Source organism: Carcharodon carcharias, chromosome 3, assembly GCF_017639515.1.
Source record: "Carcharodon carcharias isolate sCarCar2 chromosome 3, sCarCar2.pri, whole genome shotgun sequence".
Taxonomy (NCBI): Eukaryota; Metazoa; Chordata; class Chondrichthyes; order Lamniformes; family Lamnidae; genus Carcharodon; species Carcharodon carcharias.
Window position 1 is genome coordinate 104,975,398 of NC_054469.1, and position 22,349 is coordinate 104,997,746.

The following is a 22,349-nucleotide window of genomic DNA, read 5'->3' on the forward strand; positions in this document are numbered from 1 at the left end:
ACTCCTCAACCCCCACCTATGGCACCTCCCCATGCCCACGCAAAAGATGTTAACACCTGCCCCTTCACTTCCTCTCTCCTCACCGTCCAAGGGCCCAAACACTCCTTTCAAGTGAAGCAGCATTTCACTTGCATTTCCCCCAACTTAGTTTACTGTATTTGTTGCTCCCAATGCGGTCTCCTCTACATTGGAGAGACCAAACGTAAACTGGGCGACCGCTTTGCAGAACACCTGCGGTCTGTCCGCAAGCATGACCCAAACCTCCCTGTCGCTTGCCATTTTAAATACTCCACCCTGCTCTCTTGCTCACATGTCTGTCCTTGGCCTGCTGCGTTGTTCCAGTGAAGCCCAATGCAAAATGTAGGAACAACACCTCATCTTCCGAATAGGCACTTTACAGCCTTCCAGACTGAATATTGAATTCAACAACTTTAGGTCTTGATCTCTCTCCTCCATCCTCAACCCATTTCTGTTTCTTTCCCCTTCCTTTTATTTTTTTTCCAATATTTTATATAGATTTTTCCAGCATCCGCAGTTTTTTGTTTTTATCTCAGGAGACTTTGAAGCAGTTTGTTAAGACTTCAGCCAACACTTCTCCCTTGCAGATACAAAACATCCCAGTTTCTCAGTACTTCCTCCACCAGATCTTCCAGTGCCATAGAGAATCAGTGTGGGTTCTTCCTAAGTCTTGGAATTATCCTGAAGCATGCTGCTTTGTGTCAGCCAGCCATCTCCACACTTAGCAAAAAATGTGTGTGGAGCTCACATAGAGTGTTCCACAAAAACTGTTGCTAAATCAGCCTTTGAATGCTAACCCCTGCAGGTGTCCATCTTAGCACCTTTCAGGAAGTTCAAGTAATAGCAATTAGGACCAAAATGGAGTTTAAAAGGAAATCAGACTTTCAAACAGTCATGTCTTAATTTGTACAGTTACTGTATACTTTCACCTTTTCATCAAAATAATCCCCAATTTGTGTAAGTGATTTGAGGAATTGCACAAGCTGCATCACACCCTTCTGTATTTAATGACCCATATTTGACACCACATACACAAGGTTTCATCTCTAGTGGAAACACCAAAATTAAATCAACAGGACTTACTGAAATATCAAGTTCCAAGAATAGGGCAGTTTTCAATGCATCCTCCCGGGTTAGAGAAATTGCTTTAGTCACTGGAACCTGAAACACAGTGGAGTTTGGTGCCAACGAAAATAATTCTTGTTGGGAGACCTGAGGGTTAAACAGTGGGGGAAAAAGGATTTAGAAAGGGCGCATATCAAACAACTCCAGAACATTGAACTCCAGAATTGAACTTTGAATCAGAAACCAAAGGGATAGAATCCAGGTCTTTAAAGTACTGAATTTAAATTATTGAATTAAAACAAAGATCTCAGAGTGGATTGGTGTCCAGAATAAATAACCAAAAGCAAAACAGAAGTTTAAACTCCCTTCCCAAACTGAGCAATGGATCTGTGGAAGTAAAATCAACAAAACTAATTAATGTTAAGTTAATTAACTCCTTTGTAAAGAACTATGTATTTCATTATCAGAACTGAAAGTTAGAAGATTAAATACAGACAAGAGTAACCAAAACTCATTTAGCTGATATTACTGACTGTTAATATGCATCTAAAATAACTAATACAATTTGAGTGCCAAATCAACAAGGCCAAGAGATGGGGCACAAAAATAAAGCACTGCAGGTGCTGGAAATCTGAAATATTAACAAAACATGCTGGAAATTCTCAGCAGGTCAGGCAGCATTTGTGGAGAGAAAAAGAATCAATGTTTTAGATTGATAACCTTGCGTCAGAATTGGGAAAAGTTAGAAATGTGATAGGTTTCAAGCACTGAAAGCAGAGAGGATGGAAAATGAATAAAAGGAAAGGCCTGTGATAGAGTGGGAGACAGGAGAGACTGACAAGAGTTGGTGATGGGGGGGCCAAAGGAGGTGAAAATAGGGCAAATAAAGAAATAAAAGATGTGTCAAGTGCAGGTATGAATGACAGAATGATGAACAGCTGCTGTCCAAAGCCAAAACAAGAAAAAAAGTGTAAAACCAAAACCTGCAAAGCAAAATGGAAAAAAAAGGGGGCAGAGATTATGTTGTAATTTTTTTTTTAAATCAGTTCATGGGACATGGACATCACTGGCAGGGCTATCAGTTATTGCCCATCCCTAATTGCCCTTGAGAAGGTGGTGATAGACTGACTTTTTGAACTGGTGCTGTCCATGTGGTATAGGTACACCCATACTGCTGTTAGGGAGTGAGTTCCGGGATTTTGACCCAGTGACAGTAAAGGAACAGTGATATATTTCCAGGTCAGAATAGTGTGTAGCTTGGAAGGGAACTTGCAAATGCTGGTGTTCCTATGCACCCGCTGTCATTGTTCTTCTAGGTGGCAGAGATCGTGGGTTCGGAAGGTTCTGTCAAAGGAGGCTTTGTTTTCTTGCTGAAGTGCATCTTGTCAATGGTACACACCACTGCAAAAGTGTGGTGGTTGTGGAAGCAGTGAGTGCGTGAGGTGATGGTTGGGGTGCCAATCAAGTGGCACCTGGACTGTGTCAAGTTTCTTGAGTGTTGTTGGAGCTGTGCTCACCCAGGCAAGAGGAAAGTATTTCATCACACTCCTGACTTGTGCCTTGTAGATAGTAGGCAGCTTTAGAGAGTCAGGACATAAATTACTTGCCCCAGAACTCCCAGTTGTTTACCTGCTTTTGCAGCCAGTGTTTATGTAGCTGGTCCAGTTAACTTTCTGGTCAATGGTAACCCCCAGGAAGTTGATAGTGGGAGATTCAGTGATGGCAACGCCATTGAATGTCAAGCAGAAGTAGTTAAATTCTGTCTTGTTGGAAATGGTCATTGCCTGCCATTTGTGTGGCACGGATGTCACTTGCCACTTATCAGCCCAAGCCTAATTGTTGTCCAGGTTTTGCTGCATATAGACATGGCTTGCTTCAGTACCTGAGAAGTTGTGAATGGTACTGAATACTGTGCAAACTTCAAACTCCCCACTTCAGACTTTATGTTGGAGGGAAGGTCATTGATGAAGCAGCTGAAGATGGTTAGGCCTCGGACATCACCCTAAAGAACTCCTGCAGTGTTGTCCTGTGACTGAGGTGATCGGCCTTGAACAGCCACAACCATCTTCCTTTGTGCCAGGCACGACTCCATCAAGAGTAAATTCCACCACTGCCACCCCCAACCCTCCCCCTTCTCCACCCTTACATTCATCTCTGCCCTCTGATCCAGCTGAAAATTTACGTTTTCTGTTCCTTGCATTATTGAATTTGTTCCCACATCAGACTTCTTCCCTGTTACACTCACCCATCCCCTCCACTTCCAGTGCAATATGATTGATTTATATTCTCTGTAATCTATTCTTGAAAGTATTCCATTTATCCTGTATACTTCCGCTTACCATATTCTAGTCTAGTCCTTTTAAATGTCTTGACATCCTATCAAAACCTGCCTTCCTCCCCTTCTCTGCAACAAACCCAAAATCAAAACTCAATCATGCTACTACAATTTCCCTCTCTATTGCTGATTCCATCTACCAAATCATAGTTGTTACATAGTATCAAGACTAATATTAGCCCTCATGTGGGGGCTCTTTGACAAACAGACATTAAACACTTCAAAGGGGAAGTCAAAATACTATATTTTCCAAACTTTTATCCATGGTAATTTGAAGTGTCCATTTAACAATTCAGTTTTATAATTTCCCATATTTTTAAGTCTCTCTTGTTTAACCTTGTGCTATATATCAAGGGTTCTCAACTTTTTTGCTTCTGTGGCCCCACTCCAACATTATAAAAATTCCACAGATACCTTACCATAAGTATTTTTACTGCACAAAAATCTGTCATACATTAAATATATAAGTTTAATTGTAAAACTTGTTGGTGCTGCTGAAAAGCAATTCTGCCAATTGTGGAGGTACCTTAAACAAGGACATGCTCACTGTTCATCCAGGCTTGATAATGCTGTCACTGCTTCACTATAACTCTACCACCTATACAGAGTTATACTGAAGTTAGTAGACTGTTACCGAAGTTAGTAAACTGTCCTTAAAGTTGGCAGATTGTCACTGAGGCTGATGGTGTTGACAGCAATACTGATAGAGAAGACTCTCATTTCTCTGGTCAGTTACTATCAAACCAAGTGGACCATGCCCACTGCAACTGGAAGCCATTTCACCAACAACATGACACTCGACAATGAGCCTCTAGGGGCAAGCAGCGGTTGTCAGTTCATCAAGTACTGTACAAGCCTTAAGTAATAGTGTCTGTGATGATGACTTGAAGCTGGAAGGCAAAACTATTATCTGGAAGTTGTAACCTTTGGGTTAAATTTACTTTAAAAAGTGTTGGCGTGATGGAGTTAAGTGAACCAGTGTTGAATCCCTTGAAGCCTTCACTCGGATCCAGGCCCCAGACTACCATAAATCCCAGTAATGTAGTTTTCCCTCCCGCTTCATTAACATTGTCTACTTTGATCCACAATATTGCCAAGCTGTGGAAGAAAACAATTAAACCTTTGACTATTGTGTATACATTCATGCCTGGAGGCTGTTGAGTGAGGCAAGGGAGGAGATAAGGGCACTGGCAATAATTTTCAATATCTCTCTGGCCATAGGAGAGGTGCCAGAGGACTGGAGGACAGCCAATGTGGTACCATTATTCAAGAAGGGAGGAAGGGATAAACCAGAGAACTACAGGCCAGTCAGTCTAACCTCAGTGGTTACCTTAGATCTATGCCTCCTATTGGAAGCAATTCTGAGGGACATTAATCTACACTTGGAGAGGCAGGGATTAATCAAGGACAGTCAGCATGGTTTTGTTAAGGGGAGGTCATGTCTGACCAATTTGATTGGATTTTTCGAAGAGGTGACCAAGTGTGCAGATGAGGGCAATGCATTTGACATTGTGTACTTGGAATTCAGCAAGACCTTTTGATAAGGTCTCGCAGGGGAGACTGATAATGAAGGTGAAAGCCCATGGGATCCAAGGAAATTTGGCAAATTGGATCCAGAATTGGCTGAGTGGCAGGAAGCAGAGGGCGATGGTCGAGGAGTGTTTTTGTGACTGGATGCCTGTATCCAGTGGGGTTCCAAGGGATCGGTGGTGGGTCCCTTGCTGTTTGTGGTATATATAAACGATTTAGACTTGAATGTAAGAGGGTTGATCAGTAAGTTCGCAGATGACACAAAAATTGGTGGGGTGGTAAATAGTGAGGGGGATAGCCTTGGATTACAGGAGGATATCGACGGGCTGGTCAGAGGGACTGATCAGTGGCAAATGGAATTCAATCCGGAAAAGTGTGAGGTGATGCACTGGGGCAGGATAAACAAGGCACAGGAACACACATTGAATGGTAGGACTCTGGGAAGTACCGAGGATCAGAAGGACCTTGGTGTGCATGTCCACCGGTTTGTTAAGGTAACGGGAGAAGTAGATAAGGTGGTTAAGAAGGCATATGGGATACTTGCCATAATTAGCCGAGGCATAGAATATAAGAGCAGGGAGGTTATGCTGGAAATGTATGAAACGCTGGTTAGGCCACAGCTAGAGCATTGCGTGTTCTGGAATCTGCATTATAGGAAGGATGTGATTGCACTAGAGAGAGTGCAGAAGAGATTTACCAGGATGCTGCCAGGCCTGGAGTTTTAGTTATGAGGAGAGATTGGATAGACTGGGGTTATTTTCCCTGGAGCAGAGAAGATTGAGGGGGGACATGATTGAGATATATAACAATATGGAGGGGCATAGATAGGGTAGACAGGAAGGAACTTTTCCCCTTGGTGGAGGGATCAATAACCAGGGGGCATAGATCTAAGGTAAGGGGCAGGAGGTTTAGAGGGGACGAGGGGAAGAATTTTTTTCACCCAGAGGGTGTTGGGAATCTGGAACTCACTGCCTGAAAGGGTGGTAGAGGCAGAAACCCTCATATCCTTTACGTAGCATTTGGATGTGCACTTGTGATACCATGGCATACAAGGCTATGGGCCTAGTGCTGGAAAATGGGATTAGAATGGTTAGGTACTTGTTTGACCGGTGCAGACTCGATGGGCCCTAGGGCCTTTTTCTGTGCTGTAGACCTCTTATGACTTAACCCAGATTTCTCTGTCAGCTCTGCACTGTTCTTCAAATTAAAAAAAAAGTTCCACCCCTTATTTTATCTTTTCTATACCTGGGGAGTAAATTCTTTCATTCTAAGTTCACCTCCCCGATTTACATTGCTGGCCCAGATCTTCCAGTTAGCAGCAATGCTGGGCACATAACCTCTCGGCAGCAGCTTTCTCCGGCCCAACAATACTACCCATTTTCAGCCTGGACTTCCAATCCCTGCTGAAGCAGAAATGGACCAGCGAAGCCTATCATGTGGAAGACTGGCAGGCATAGTAGTTGGAGGAAGGAGAGGACACACCCTTTTTTCATATAACAGTAGCTGCCCCACATTCAGGTACATTTTTAAATGTCTTAATTTTTTTTAATGAATGGGTGAGCGAGTTGGCCAGGTGGGGGAGGGGGAAGTAGGGGTCAGTTGTGGTGCTCAGTTGAGTTACACTGGCTAATCATCATTGGACCAGGTATTAAACTGTGCAGCATTCCCATGTAAATATTCAGGTAAGTCCTATGTACCTGGCCCAAGCCTCTGACCTGAGCTCAAGTGTCAAAGACATATGTGGAGGTTCCTGGGCAGTGGAAATCAGCCCATCAGAAGTTTAAGCTTCCTGGTCAATTTCAGCACCTGTGCGCGCATCAGGACTTCTGCAAGTTCCTGCAATGCATCTCCCAACTTATGTCCCATCTCCAACAAGCTGGACACCAGAAGATTTGGTCCATTATTTAGTCAGATCTCCATGACATCGGTAACAATTTACCTTCCTCCCTTGCAAAACCCTAGATCCTGATTCTATTCTGAATCCACTGCCACTTACATACAGCTGGCTTCCATTACCCTATTATTTGCTCCATTTTTTTTATTCTGTCATTACTTCCTTTGTGGTTGTATCTTTGCATTTTACTTAATTTCTTGTTGCAGCACTGCCTGTTGATATCAATGACTCCTACACAGCTTCAGAACATCTATAGTTTCGGAATAGCTGCTCTCCTTTTCAAGTTTCAGTGCTCATTTTCCCTTATTGCCAAAATTGATGGGTTTTGGAAAGTCAACAGCATCACTTATTGTACATATCCTTTTGGAAGGAGGTTTGTTGGGCTAAAGAGTCATTTTTACTACCATTTGCAAATGCATTCAACAGCAGCTACCTGTACAGCTTATCTGATGCATTTAAATGATACTAACAAACAGAAAGAAAAGCCTTTAGAGATAAGTGGCCTTACCTGCTCTGTGCCTTCTTGAAACTCCACGTTTAGATACTCCACTGGCAATGTAGGGATATTCAGTGTGGTTTCTGACAGGAGTGTTTCAGATTTTACCCAGTTTGGCACTAGACAATATTCCTGTGGTCCTGCTACTATACAATTCTGTTCAACACTCTCAGATGAAATAACTGGATCTTCAGCCACAGTTGGTACATTTGCTTCTATCCTCAATAATTCAAGATCTGCCAATGCATTCGAGTTCTTAAAATCAAGTTTGTTTGCTGTTGAATCATCACTTGTAGCAAACATTTTGGCTGCACCATCATTAATCTCTTCTTTCTTCTGGCACACATCTTTCAAGGCATCCCAAAGACCTTGAATCCAAGGTTCAACCACTAACTCCAATCTAAAAGCAAATAAAATGAATAAACTTTTTTTTAAAAAAACCATGAAATTTATATTAAGACTTTCAAAAACATACAGGGACACAGAAATTTTCCTTGCAAGCAATTTACATACAAACATAAAAAGAGGAGTAGGCCGAGCTTGCTCCACCACTCAATAAGATCACAGCCAGTTTGATTGTGACCTCAACTCCATATTCCACCTACCTCGATATCCTTTGACTCCGTTGTTTGTCAAGAATCTATCGATCTCTGCCTTAATTTAAGAGTTAGTGTAATTATGGATGGATTAGGAATGAGTGTTCTAATAAAGTTTGAAAGCAACCAACTTAAGCAGACAGTTTACATCATTACAAATAACATATACCACCCTGAAGAAGTCATAAGGACTCGAAACATTAACTCTGTTTCTCTCTCTACAGGTGCTACCAGGCTTGCTGAGTTTTTCCAGCATTTTCTGTTTTTATTTCAGATTTCCAGCATCCGCAGTATTTTGCTTTTATCTTGTTAAGACTGAACTTTATATGACAGTTATGTTTTAAACTGTCTCCTTTAATTCATGGCAAAATGGAGTAGTCCAGAGGGCTAGGACCTCTTATGTGATCTGTCCAGAAACAAGCATGTAACGTCCTACTAAGTCTGCCTGGAGACAAGCCCATTTGACCTGCTTATTACAGAGACAGAAACACAAATTGAAATTTATTTAAAGTCAAGTGCAAATTTTAACACCTTGACATAAAGGAGGCAGCAGCCAGCCTTGCTGCTGCCCAGTCTCAGACTCTCAGAGGCAGTCAGACAGAAACTTTTGGGGGAAGACGACAAAGCAGGTGCTGCTATGGCAGGTAGGAGAAAATTACTATTTTTGTGTTAACCAAGCGGACAGCTGGTGAGGATGGAACCCCTGTTCAAGGAAACAAGAATTGTGAAGAGTTAAAGGCCACATAATCACCAGGGGATATCTTGCAATTGAAAGCTTGTTCCACTATGCTCAAAGGATTGAATGAAGGGAACTTTGTTTACCTGGACACTGGAAGATTCACCCTGGTGAACCAGGGAGAGAGAGATCCTGTTGGCACCAGGAGAAGCTTTAGGCTTCAACTACAAGGCTACATGTCTACAAAGAATATGCTGTAACATATAAATGTAGCATGGGGTTTTTCATAGTATTAAGAAGTTACTAGATAAAACCCTTTCTGTAGTTTAGTGTATTAGCTGTCTTTTAAGTAATGTCTGTAGTTTAGTGTATTAGCTGTCTTTTAAGTAATGTTTAGTCTTTGTTGCGTTTAGTTTGTTACAGTAAAAGTCTTGAAACTTGAAATCTTGTCATGTGATCCTGAGTCACTGGGAAATTCATATCTACTTTTAAAAGTTATCAGTCTCTATGGGGATTTTAACTATATTGTTATATAGAGCAAAATAAAAATTAGGATATATATGGGATGAAGGTAGAAGTTGAGGTAGCATGAGAAAACAAATTTGGTTTTAAATAATCTAGTAATTAATCAGAACGGAGATATTCAGTGACATTCTACATTTTTCATGGCAGATAGTTGCTCAGCAGTAGTTATTACTCGGATCACTGTTTAAAGACCCAGTTACATCTCTTTGAACAAGGCTTAAATTTTATGGGGTTTCTAGCAGTGATATCAGATCAGAAAATAAATTCTCGCCACATTAACAGAATTCAATAATTGCCGGCTTTGGGTGGGGGAGTGAGCACTGGAGAGGTGCACAGCCTAGCTGGTGACGGAGCAGTGAATGACACTCCACAACCTTGGGATTTCAGTGTTAGACGGCCCATGCGACAATCCTGAAATTGCAAATTCAGAGGCGGTAATGACAGCAACCCACTCTGCTAATTCTAGGCCAATATTTTGTTTAATTTGTCTTGAGTAACATTTGAACATATTGTATCATTGGTATGTACTTTAAATATGACTTCTTTCAGTCTGTAAACCCCAGTATCAAATGAAAATAAAGTTTAAATCTATGATTGGATGTCAGTTTGCTGTCTTTATGCATAAGTACACGCAGGGTTCATGATGGAGATGAGTGTTTCTGTGGATCTTTGCTGTTTGACAACAGAGTCTGGAGCAAATCTGTCATTTGAAAAATATCAATAAATAACTGAGTTACTGCAGCATCTTTTACTGTAGTTTATCACTATAAATGGTTTGTTATAGTATCAACCTAACCACATGTACAATTGTGGGCGGAAATTTACAAGTGCGCTGGTGGCAGGCGTGATAGGTGGTGTGCGCGAAACAAATGGTGGGACCCACTTCATGATGACATGAAGGCAGGTCGCGACCTTCCGCTCAGCCCACCAACAGTGGGCCACATTTCTCGCCACTGACGGTGGGGAGCTAATTATAATACGTTAACATACAATTAAAAAGCCATCCCACCAGGCTCTTGGAACCCCGCCATATCGTCCATCCACATCGGCGAGAAAGCACACCGATGTATTTCACACAGCACGCAGGCTACGTGCACTTGGCAGCCTTCACTTTGGGGGAGCTGCGGTGAGTGAACAGCAGGGTTCGCCACAGCTCGCCCATAGTTTACAGGCCTGGGGGGGACACTGATGCCTGGCCCCGCAGGCGACTGCTGAGGAGTGGGGGGGTCGTCTGGTGCTGCATCCCGTGCACAGGCAATTGAGTTGGGGGGCAGGGTAAGGAAAGGAAGTGGCCACGCATTAGGGACACCTGTATAAACTGACCATGCCTCTGCAACTAAGACAGATCAGGCGCAGCCACAGTGATATGATTGGAGTCAGGCTCCTAGCTTGCCCACCCATGCAAGCAACACGGAGGCACCAAAAGGTCACCAAGCATTTCATACCTCCCTCACCCCACAGGCACAGACTTTGAATCCGCCACCACTTCACTGGACCGCGGAGCAGTTGGGCTGCACACGTTATGCAATCTCCTTGCCAACGCTGGCCATGTAGCAGTCACTGCTGGAGGTGCTCACAGCCCCTTGCAACCACAGTATCCTGGTTTGGACCAGTGTCCCCATGTTGCAGGTTGACAGGGCAGCGATGCAACACACTCATCTCTGGCCATCCGAGGGTTGACCAGCACTCTCTGGGAAGCATTAAGGGGCTGTCACACTGGGCCAGGAAAGGTGCTAACTACAGCCATGATAACCACGTCTCTCTCTCTCTCTTTCATGCTGCAGGAGGACAATGTCAGGATCATGGATCCTGGTGAGCTAGCTGTATGCCTGATGGCCTACAGTGACCATAGAAGATGGAGAAGAGTCACTGAGGCACCTGGAGATGCAAAGGCAGGAGCAGCAACCTCATGAAGGGGCAGCAGGGGCTCCCGCACACGCTGCCCAGGAACAACTGTGAACCATGGCCGGTCAGCACCTAGCAACACCCAGGGTCTATAGACGCCGCCTGCCATTCCTGCAGAGGGCTGAGAACCAGTGTCGCCGTCGGCTGCGCATGTGTAGGAGTATGGTGGCTCTTATCAGCTACTCACTGCAGGATTTGGTGCTAAGGGCGCATGGAGGGCATACACAGCCAGTGGCTATGAAAGTGACTTCGGCACTCAATTTCTATGCCAGTGGCTCCTTTCAGGGCTCTACTGGTGACCTCTGTGGGATTTCACAATCTGCCACCCAAAAACGCATCCATGAGGTCAAAGATGCCAGCTTCTCCATGGCACACAGCTTTGTGCATTTCGCCCAGAACTGAGACAGCCAAGATGCACGGGCCATTGAATTTGCCCTGATCTCAGGATTCCCATAGGTGCAGGGTGCGATTGACTGCACTCATGTGGCGCTCAGGCCTCTGCCACTACACTTGGGTGGACCTCTTCAACCACAAGAACTTCCACTCACTGAACGTGCAGCTGATATGCAACCCCCGAAACACATCCTGCAGGTATGCACACACTTTCCAGAGAGTGTACACGACACCTACATCCTGAGTCACTCGCAGATCCCTGCAGCCTTCCAGGGTCCTCAGAGGCTGCAGGGATGGCTCCTTGGGACAAGGGCTACCCACAGAGGCCGTGGCTGATGACACCCGTGCGGCGGCCTCAGACTGCAGCAGAGCGACGCTATAATGAGGCTCATGCAGCAGCTCACAACTTGTTGGAGCAGACCATCGGGATGCTGAAGATGTGGTTCCAGTGCCTGGACCGGTCTGGTGGAGCACTGCAATACAGTTCGCAGAGGTTATCAGACTTCGTCGTCTGCTGCGCCCTTTACAACCTGGCGCTGCAATGGGGTGAAGAGCTGGCTGAGATGGAGAAGCTGCATGTCTCCTCCAATGAGGAGGATGCCGACGGGGATGAGGGTTAGGGGGTTCTCAGTGGTGACGACGACAGGGGTGAGGCTCTCGCACTGGCGACATGATGTAGGAGCACTCGGGAGGCCCTCATAGCTGCCAGATTTGTGGAGGATGATGACATGTAGTGAGGTGTCCCCGAAGATACTCACATCACAGTTGTGAATATTTGACTCCAGTCTAGCTTATCGCAGCCCCCATACCCTCTGTGAGAATGCTCCTGATACGGAGAGGCAGTGGAGGCCCTAATTGTCGCTCGATCGCAGGAGGATGATGACAACATGCAAGGAGGATGATGACAACATGCAGTGAGGACACTCCATAGATCTTCACCTAGCCTCAGAATGCCTGACTCCTCTCTGGCTGAGGGCAGCTCACTTGCGGTCCATGATCAGGGCCATCTCAGAGACACAGCCATGAAACTTTAGACACATCTGAAGCTGTGTCTGCCTTCAGCATGTGAGCCCTTCAGGAGCTGGTGCACAGCATCACTGGTCGCAGATGCTGGTGTGATGGGGGCCAGCCCCACCTTAAAAGGTGCTGAGGGCACACAAAGAGTATGAGAGAACTCTGTGGTGCCTGCCCACTACATTCTGGCAGCAATGACCAGCCCTGCCAAGGTACAGGAATCAGTAATGTTTCCAGGGAGAGTGAGGTTGGGCCATAACTGTGGTCTGAAGGCTGCACAGAGCAGAGAAGAGGCTCTGGACTGAGACACCTGCCTTTTATCTTGTGCAGAAAGGTTTCACATCTGAGTGACAAGGACACTGCTCATCAGAACAAGGAACCACTGGCAGGGTGACATTCTTTGGAGTTTATTGATGACAGCGAACAGTACGTACAAGTGATCAACACCCTTGGCCAGGCTGTGCCAATACTTTTACCTAACGTTCCTAACCCTGCCGCTACATCTTGGTGCTCCCCAGACATCTACAGCAGAGGTGGGAACAGCCTGCTGACTGAGACGCCCTGTTTGTGATGACTTCGCCCGGCCTCCTCTGGAGGGCCGAGACTTGGAGGGGCCCCAGCCTGCTTTTGGGGTCCTGTTGTGTGGCAGTGGCACCCTCCTTGGCCTGTGAAGCTGGATATGCTGAGGTCACAGGAAGAGGGGAGTCAGGTGGGCCAGTCACTCCCAGAGTCACCTGGGTGGATGGTTCCGGGATGTGCACCTGTTGATCCTCCTCCCTATGGGTGTCTGAGGGCCCCTGGCTGACTCAGTGAGCAGCAGGGGTTGTTGGAGTGAGATCGAGCTGCCCTACACCCCTCTCGTGTACACACTGTTGGAGGCCAACTAAGGCATCAGCGATGGAGTTAAGCCCGCGCAGCAGTGCATGAGTGACATTCAGGACCAAGGTCTCCATGGGGCAGCCGCCATCCTGCCAGTGTTGATCTCGATGTGTTGCAGTGCCGCCACTATCACCTCAGCCTGAAGACGGACAGACTCCTCCATTGTGCCTTGCAATCTGAGGAATGCAAGGGACATCCCTTCCTCATGTTCCCTAGCTTGCCTTTTCAGTTCCAGCAACTGTGACAAGACCGAGTGCAGAGGGTCATCATCTGACACAGATTCAGCAACAGTCCGAGTGCTGGGGACCTGGGAAGTCCCTGCCTCCGCCTACTGTGAAGAAAGGGCGACATGCTCACCAGACTGTAATCCCGAGGCTACTCTAAAGCTAGGTCCCACCGAGGTGTGTGTCACTGCGCAGGTGGAGAATGTGGGTGAGCGCTGTGACAGGACTTCAGGGAGGGTGCCTTCAGATTCCTTTTCAGAGGTTTCTTCGGAGCTTGATTGGAGGCCCTGGGTCATCGACTCTGTCAGCTGTTTGGCAGATGTGCCTGTGAAAGCAAGGCGAGATAACGAGTGCATGGCAGTGGCGTGTGAAAGAGGACACATTACTCACAGCATGGTTGTCTGATGGATGTTGCATTTCTGGATCCTCACTTGGTAGAGCAGCGCCGACCTCACCATCAGCACAGGCCTGGTCCCGGTCATTGCCAGCCAGCTGGATGGCTCTGTCTTCTAATTCTGTCACAACTTTGATCTCCGGCATCCCTCCACCTGTCTGCAACCTTTCCCTCCTGTCGTGAGCTAGTTTGTCCTGCATGGATAGAGATGGGGAGAGTGTATCAGGACTCCTGCTGGGTCAGATGATAAGTAGTGGGTAGTGAGTGGTCCCATGGACAGGATGAGGACAATGCAGTGTGTGTGAAAGAGTGAATGGTGATGTCCCTTGCACTAGCAGTGAGTGAGGGCCCTGTGGGTGTGTGATGGGTTTGAGAGTGAGAGAGTTGAGAGTGATGAAGAGAGTGACTTAACCTGGCAGAATGCAGATCATTCATCCTCTTCTGGCACTGGGTGGCTGCCCTCCTCTGCAAGGCATCCGTGCTGACCACTGCTGCCATCGCCTCCCAAATCAGGTTAGTGACATTGCTACCCGTCCTGCAGCCAAAGTGGGGGTAGAGCACATCCCAGTGAGCCTCCTCAGCACCCAGCAGTTGCTCGAGGGACCTGCCGTTGAAGCAGGGCGCTGCAGTCTTTTTGCCTTTGCTGGCCATGTCTCCCTGGCAGCGGTGGTGAGCTGGTGGTTATGAGCGCTTTGCAGGCGGCTGCCTTTTAAAGATGGCGGTCGTTGTGATGCTATGGCAGGAGGGCGAATGAGAGCCCGCCTGCCATGGAAACGGTGTGTTTCACCGGAGTGAATATATAATGTGGCAGGCTTGGGAAGATACTCTGTGAAAACCCACCATTTTCATCGACGGATAGGACTCCGTTTTACCCACTGCCACACAGTGCAATTCTGGGAAAATTCTGCCGATATTATATTTTGAAATATATTATAACTGAATTATCAAGGCTGTGATTTGGAGTGCTTTGTTGTACTGGCCTGAAACATGGACCTTGAGTAAAGCAGTCATCCAAAGGCTATCTTGTGAAAAAAAGCAAAATACTGTGGATGCTGGAAATCTGAAACAAAAACATTAACTGCTGGAAAATTTAAGCAGGTCTAGCAGCACCGGTGGAGAGAGAAATAGAGTTAGCATTTCGAGTCTGTATGACCCTTCTTCAGAGCTGAAGAGAAGTGGAAACGTGATGAAATTTATACTGCAAAAGAGGGGTGGGGCAGGTGGAGCTGGTTAGGAGGCCAGCGATAGGTGGGGACAGAAGGAGGAATTGACAAAGAAGTCCATTTCATACCCTTACTCCCTCATCTTAATGAATTTTGGGCTCAGCACGATGCTGAACTCTTCTTCCGCCGCCTTAGTCTCCGTGCTCCACTTCTTTGGGCTGGAGTCCTCCCCCCGTTCAATGGATCCTTTCACCCAGCTCAAACATTCTCCCTCCAACTGGACCCCTCCCTCTGGCCTCTTACCTGTTCTCGATCTTTTCACTGAGAACTGTCAGCGTGACATCGGCTGTCTCAATTTCTCTACTCCTCTCACCCACTCTAACCTGTCTCCTTCTAAACTTGCCACACTCCGTTCTCTCAGGGCCAACCCTGACTTTGTTATCAAAACTACCAACAAGGGTGCTGCTGTTATTGTCTGGTGTACTGACCTCTACCTCGCAGAGGCTGAATGCCAAATTTCAGACATTTCCTCCTAACTCCCCCTGGACCATGACCCCACCACCAAACATCAAGCCATGGTTTCCAGGATTGTCACTGACCTCATCACCTCTGGAGAGCTTCCCTCCAGTTTCCAACCTCAGTCTCCCAACTCCGGAAAGCCCGTTTCTACCTCCTTCCCAAAATCCATAAACAAGACTGTCCCGGTAGACCGATCGCATCAGCCTGTTCCTACCCCACAGAACTCATTTCTTCCTATCTTGACTCTCTTCTCTCTCTCCCCACCTTGTCCAATCTCTTCTCACCTATATCCACAATTCGTTTGGTGCACTATGTCATATCAACAATTTCCAGTTCCCTGGCCCTAACCGCCTCCTTTTCACCATGGACATCCAATCCTTCTTCACCTCCATCCCCCAACAGGATGGTCTGAGGGCTCTCCGCTTCTTTCTTGAACAGAGGCCCGAACAATCACCATCCTCCAGCACAATCCTTCATCTAGCTGAAATTGTTCTTGCACTGAACAATTTCTCCTTAAACTTGTCTCACTTCCTCCAAACAAAAGGTGTGGCTATGGGTACCTACATGGGCCCCAGTTAAGCCTGTCTCTTTATGGGGTATGTGGAACATTCCTCGTTCCAGTCCTACTCAGCCCTCCTCCCACAGCTCCTCACACCCTGCTTCCTGTAAGGACTCCATCACATTCTCTCAGTTCCTTTGCCTCCGTTGCATCTGTTCCGATGATGCCACTTTCCAAAACAGCACTTCTGACACACCCTCCTTCTTCCTTAACCGAGGTTTCCCACCCACGGTGGTGGACAGGGCTTCAAATGTGTCCGACCCATACCCCGCGCTTCTGCCCTAACATCTTCCTCTCCCTCACAGAACCATGATGGGGTCCCCCTTGTCCTCACTTCTCACCTCACCAGCCTCCACACTCAAAGGATCATCTTCTGCCATTTCTGCTAACTCCAGCATGATGCCACCACCAAACACATCTTCCCCTCACCTCTCCACCTCACCGTCAGCATTCTGTAGGGACCATTGCACTCCTCCATCACCCCCAACACCTCATCCCTTTCCCAAGGCACCTTCCCATGCAATCACAGAGGGTGCAACACCTGCCCCTTTACCTCCTCCCTTCCCATCATCCAAGGGCCCAAACGCTTCTTTCAGGTGAAGCAGCGCTTCACTTGCACCTCCTCCAATTTGGTCTACTGCATCTGCTGCTCCCAATTTAGTCTCCTGTATATCAGGGAGATCAAACGCAGACTGGGTGACCACTTCGCAGAACACCTCCAGTCTGTTCAGAAGCATGACCCAGACCTTTCTGTCGTTTGCCATTTCAACACAACATCCTGCTCTCATACCCACATGTCCATCCTTGGCCTGCTGCAATGTTCCAGTGAAGCCCAATGCAAACCAGAGAAACAGCACCTCATCTGCCAATTACGCACTTTACAGCCTTCCAGACTTAACATTGAGTTAACAACTTCAGACCACGAACTCTCTCCTCCATTCTCACCCCTTTTTAATCCCCTTTTTTCTACATTCATTTTTATTTTTTATCCATTTATTTTTATTCACTTATCCATGGTTTTATCCCCTTTTTTATTCCCCCCTTCTATCTCATTTTCAATCCTTTTTTGTCCCCACCACCACTCTCTCCCCCCACCCCATCCCCTACAGGGCCATCTGTTACTTGTTCCATGTTGTTCTTTCACACAATGCTACCCTTGTTCTGCTATTATCACATTCTGCTTTCTTATCTTTATGCCACTATCAGCACCTTTTTTTTTAAAAAAGCACTAACCACTGCCATTAACACTCCCTTTGTCCAAGACATCCTTGTCAATCCCTCCTTTGTCCCCACCTATCGTTGGCCTTCTAGCCAGCTCCACCTGCTCTAGCACACCCCACCCCCCCACCACCACCCCCCCACCCCACCCCCACCCCCCCCCCCCACCCACCACCCCCCCCACCATCACCCACCCACCACCTACCCCCCACCATCACCCACCCACCACCTACCCCCCACCACCCCCCACACCACCACCTACCCCCCACCCCCCACCACCACCTACCCCCCACCCCACCACCTACCCCCCACCCCCCACACCACCCCCCACCCCCCACCCCACCACCTACCCCCCACCCCCCACACCACCCCACCCCCCACCCCCCCACCTACCCCCCACCCCCCACACCACCCCCCACCCCACCACCTACCCCCCACCCCCCACACCACCCAACCACCCCCCACCCCACCCAACCACCCCCCACCCCCCACCCTATGCAGTATATATTTCATCACATTTCCACTTCTCTTCAGCTCTGAAGAAGGGTCATAAGGACTCAAAACGTTAACTCTGTTTTGCTCTCCACAGATGCTACTAGACCTGCAGTTTCTGTTTTTGTTTCACTATCTTATGAAATGTGGTTATGGAGAAGGATGGAGCGGGTCAGTTGGAGAGAACGTAAGAGCGACGAGGAAGTTCCCAGGAAGGAGGAAAGATTGCTCATGAATATCATCAAGAAAAGGCAACAAGGTTAGATGAGAACTTGCTGAAGAAGGTGACTGGAGGAAGCTGAGAGATGTAGACCAAGAGGGAGAAAGAGAATGATTGTAAAAGCAAAATATTGTGGATGCTGAAAATCTGAAATAAAAGAGAATGATGATGTTAGACAATTGAAAATGGGAAGCTTCTACAAGCAACTGAACTTGAAAGCAGATCACTACAACTAACTCAAGCCTGCAACAAAGCAAATCTGTGCGATGATATTCCACCTATTGTGTTGGCTGCAGGTGTCTTAACAGCCTGTGAAATCCATTTTGTATAACTGTTTGACCTACTCAGCTGTCTAAAAGGTAGTCTACAAAAAAAAAATCTTCCGGATTACCGGAGGCATGAATGAGAAATAACAGTTCCATAAAATGCCAACTCTAAAGGTATGCTATTCCACAATTCACTTCTCCCTTATCCTCCTTTCTCCACAGCTCACACATGTTTTGTACTGCTAAGTGAGCTACCTCTAGGCCTGCTTCAATACTGCCGAGTCAGAAGTAAGAAGCCGCACAAGAGCAACCCTGAAAGAACAATTTCCTCTGACTCTGCTACTTTGGGGAAACTTCCACACAATATAATGGAGATTAGAAACAACTTGGGCAGAGTGGGAAAAAGCAAACTATATCAACTTGCTTAAAAATACACTCAGGCAAGCATACGGATTACAGTTTACTAAAGGATGTAAATAAGCAGCTGAAAACAACTTATTTAGCAAATAAGGAAAATGATTAATTTACATAGTTTTCAATGGCTGCTGTTCATTCATGAACTATTTTCTCCAAAATTCAACATACCATGTGGTGTCAACAAAATAATATCGCTAATGTAAAACACAGATAAAAATGATTAGCAGATAGTAAAAATTCTGTCGCCAGCCTTACCCAACACCATCGTCTGCATATCCAGTTGCATAGAAGTGCTCTGCACCAAGCTGTTGAAGGCGATGATCAATTATCTTTCCACCATTGGCAAAAAGGCAATAATTGGAATCTCCAAGAGCTGGAGAGAATAATTTTTTTTTAAAAAATGAGTGCAATAAATTATAGGTACCACTTCTGACATTAACTGGAGAAGTTAACGGAAGAATTCAGAGCATTTGTTACCTAATACTGCATATTTTATGTGTGAATAGTGGTGAACTGGAAAATTGCTATTGAGTTCCTGCGCAAATTTCTTTGCCGTTTCTGGTAGATCCCCACTACCAGTCGTAGAGGCAATTATAACAACTGGAGCACGTTCTTTCTCCAGGTCGAACTGAAAGAATAAGATGAGAGAAAGTGAACTTCTTCAATCTGTTTCTTGTTCCAATCTCAAAAGAAGAATCCTTCAATATGATTCAACAATTAAGCAAATGAACTAAATGAAAACCGTAACCCAAAGTCCCCGTAAGTTACACACTGCTAGCATGCCCATGTAACAGACACTGAAAGAAGATATACTCTCTTTAGCAGAAGGGTGATAGCACAATAGGCTCCTCAGATACTGAATCCCCGTTCATGCATCTGCAGCCCTTGTCCTTATAGGTGGGAGAGATTGTGGGTTTGGAAGGTGTTGTCGAAGAAGCCTTGTTGAGTTGCTGCAATGCATCTTGTAAATGGTACACATTGCAGCCATTGTAGGTCATGGTGGAAGAGTATCTGGACAGACTCCTACAGATACTGGACTCTTCAGTTACTGAAACAACCCATGTCTATATGCAGCAAGACCTGGACATCATTCAGTCTTGAATATTACTTAGCATTTTTCAGCGCATGCCACACAAATGCCAGGCAATGAGCCTCTCCAACAAGACAGAATCTAACTACCTGCCCTTGACATTCAATGGCATCACCAACAGCCTGGGGGCTATCGTTGACCAGAAACTCAACTGGACCAGCCATATAGATACTGGCTACAAGAGCAGGCACAGGCTAAGAATTCTGCAGCAAATAACTCCCCTTCTAACTACCCAAAGCTTGTCAATCATCTACAAGGAACAAGTCAGGAGTGTAATGGAATACTCTCCACTTGCCTGGATGAGTGCAGCTCCAACAACACTCAAGGAGCTCAACACCACCAAGGACAATGCAGCCTGCTTGACTGGCACTCATCCACCACCGACATACAATGGCTGCAATGTGTACCATCTACAAGATGCACTGCAGCAACGCAACAAGGCTCCTTCGACAACACCTTCCAAACCAACAATCTCTCCCACCTAGAAGGACAAGAGCAGCAGATGCATGATAATACTACCACTAACAAGTTCCCCTCCACACCATCCTGACTTGGAACTATATTGCCATTCCTTCACTGGCACTGGGTCAAAATCCTGGAATTCCCTTCCTATCAGCACTGTGGGTGTATCTACACCACATGGACTACAGTGGTTTAAGAAGGTGGCTCACCACCAGCTTCTCAAGCAATTAGGAACAGACAATAAACACTGGCCTAGCCAGTGATTGCCAATCCTGTGAATGAATAAATAAAAACAATGATTATGAATGACCAAAATATATTTTTTCTTTTTTAAATTGTGCAAACAGAATTCACTTGCATACCCATTGGGAAGCCACACTCAAAGGGACTTCAGGTCAGAGAATCAGAGGTTAGTATTGTACAATAGGTTTTACAACCTAACCCAAAGATGGCAGTATCCATATTTAGCAAAGCTAAAAACACAACCACAGAATTTTTTCTCCTCCCCCATCAACAGGTTTTGTTCTTGTTTTTTTAAATGGAGAACTGTTTTCCTAAGTGGAGAACAGTAAAGCAAGAGTAGATCTGCTTAAGCAATGACTATGAAGTTCACCTCCAATGTTTCTAATTGTGTCTGAACTTTTGGTGAACAAGATGCATGTCCAACATTTGGGTGTGAAATCAAGCATCGGTCTTGGCTCAGCGATAAAATCCGAGTTAGAAGGCAGTGGGTGCAACCCCACTTCTGGATTTGAGCAAATAATCCAGGCTGATGTTTCAGCAATAGTACTGAGGAGTGCTGCACTGTCAGAGGTGCTATCTTAAACAGGAGTCATTAAACCAATGCCTTATTTACAAATAACCCATGGTACTTTTTAAAGGCGAGTTCTCCCTGTATTTCTTCCTCAACCCCAATTCACAATGGATTATCCAGCAGCTTATTACATTGCTATTTGTCAGATAATGAGGTTAAGCAAGTCGACTACTATATATCCCTACATTGCAATAATGATTGCATTTCAAAAGTACATAATTGACTTTTACATCACTATCACAGAGAACTATCTTATTTGCAGGGTAACTCAAAAGATAAACATCTGTCTGCAAGTGTGACATCAAAGCAATAGATGTCAGAATATATCCCCTCATGGGAAACATGCACTGTTCATCACATGCATTGTCTGGTGCCAAGGAGTTATTTTCCAGTTACCTTTTCAAGTTGGCTCACACAACATATATCAGCTACAAATCCTTTTTCATCTGCTTCCTCAGCAATTTCTTCAGCAATTGCTTTCGCTTGCCCTTGTTGTGAGGCATAAAGCAACAAAATTCGGTGTTTCGTTTCTAAAGACATCCTCCTCCACCAACTGCAAAGATCAAAAATATTGATTAGTCACCATGTCCAATATGAATAGATGAGATCAGCTCAATATAAAATATTTGCATTTAAATAATGCCTTTCATGACCTTAAGACATCCCAAAGCACTTTACAGTTGTGTATTTTTGAAATGTAATCTCTACTATAATGTAGATAATGTGGCAGCCAATTTTCACACAGGTCCTACAAACAATTTACCTGATAATAATTGATGCCCGGTTTGGCAACAGCTCGGTCTTGAAAATTCTCATTCTTGTTTTCAAATTCCTCCATAGCCTCACTCATCAATCTCTGTAACTTCCTCGAACCCAACAACCTCCCAAAATTTGTGCTCCTCGAATTCTGGTCTCATGGGAATCCTCGAATTTAACTGTTCCACTGTTGGCAACTTTGCCTCCAGCTGCCTGGGCCCTAGACTCTGGAATTCCTTCCCTAAATCTCTACCCCTGTCTTCCTTTAAGATGATCCTTAAAATAGACCTCTTTCACCAAACTTTTGGTCTCCTGACCTAATATCGACGGATGGCTGAGTGTTATATCTTGTTTGATTATGCTTCTGTGAAGCACTGTGGGATTTCTTGCTATGGTTAAAAAAAAGTGCTATATTAATGCAAGTTGTTG

At 45.7% G+C, this 22,349-nt stretch overlaps 1 protein-coding gene across 3 annotated transcripts in view; it reads right to left on the bottom strand.

The window, feature by feature from the left end:
* mtrr (5-methyltetrahydrofolate-homocysteine methyltransferase reductase) overlaps window positions 1-22,349 on the bottom strand; it is a 127,607-nt gene that overhangs the window by 101,846 nt on the left and 3,412 nt on the right. For all 3 annotated transcript variants that reach the window (XR_005942571.1, XM_041183475.1, XM_041183474.1), the window contains exons 2-6: window positions 21,561-21,717; window positions 19,276-19,426; window positions 19,054-19,171; window positions 7,351-7,738; window positions 1,102-1,230 (exon numbers count right to left, since the gene is read on the bottom strand). Coding sequence is in view for 2 of the 3 variants with exons in the window: in XM_041183475.1 (XP_041039409.1) it covers window positions 1,102-1,230; window positions 7,351-7,738; window positions 19,054-19,171; window positions 19,276-19,426; window positions 21,561-21,717 (943 nt within the window). In the remaining variant the exon portion in view is untranslated. The remainder of the gene's footprint in view (window positions 1-1,101; window positions 1,231-7,350; window positions 7,739-19,053; window positions 19,172-19,275; window positions 19,427-21,560; window positions 21,718-22,349) is intronic.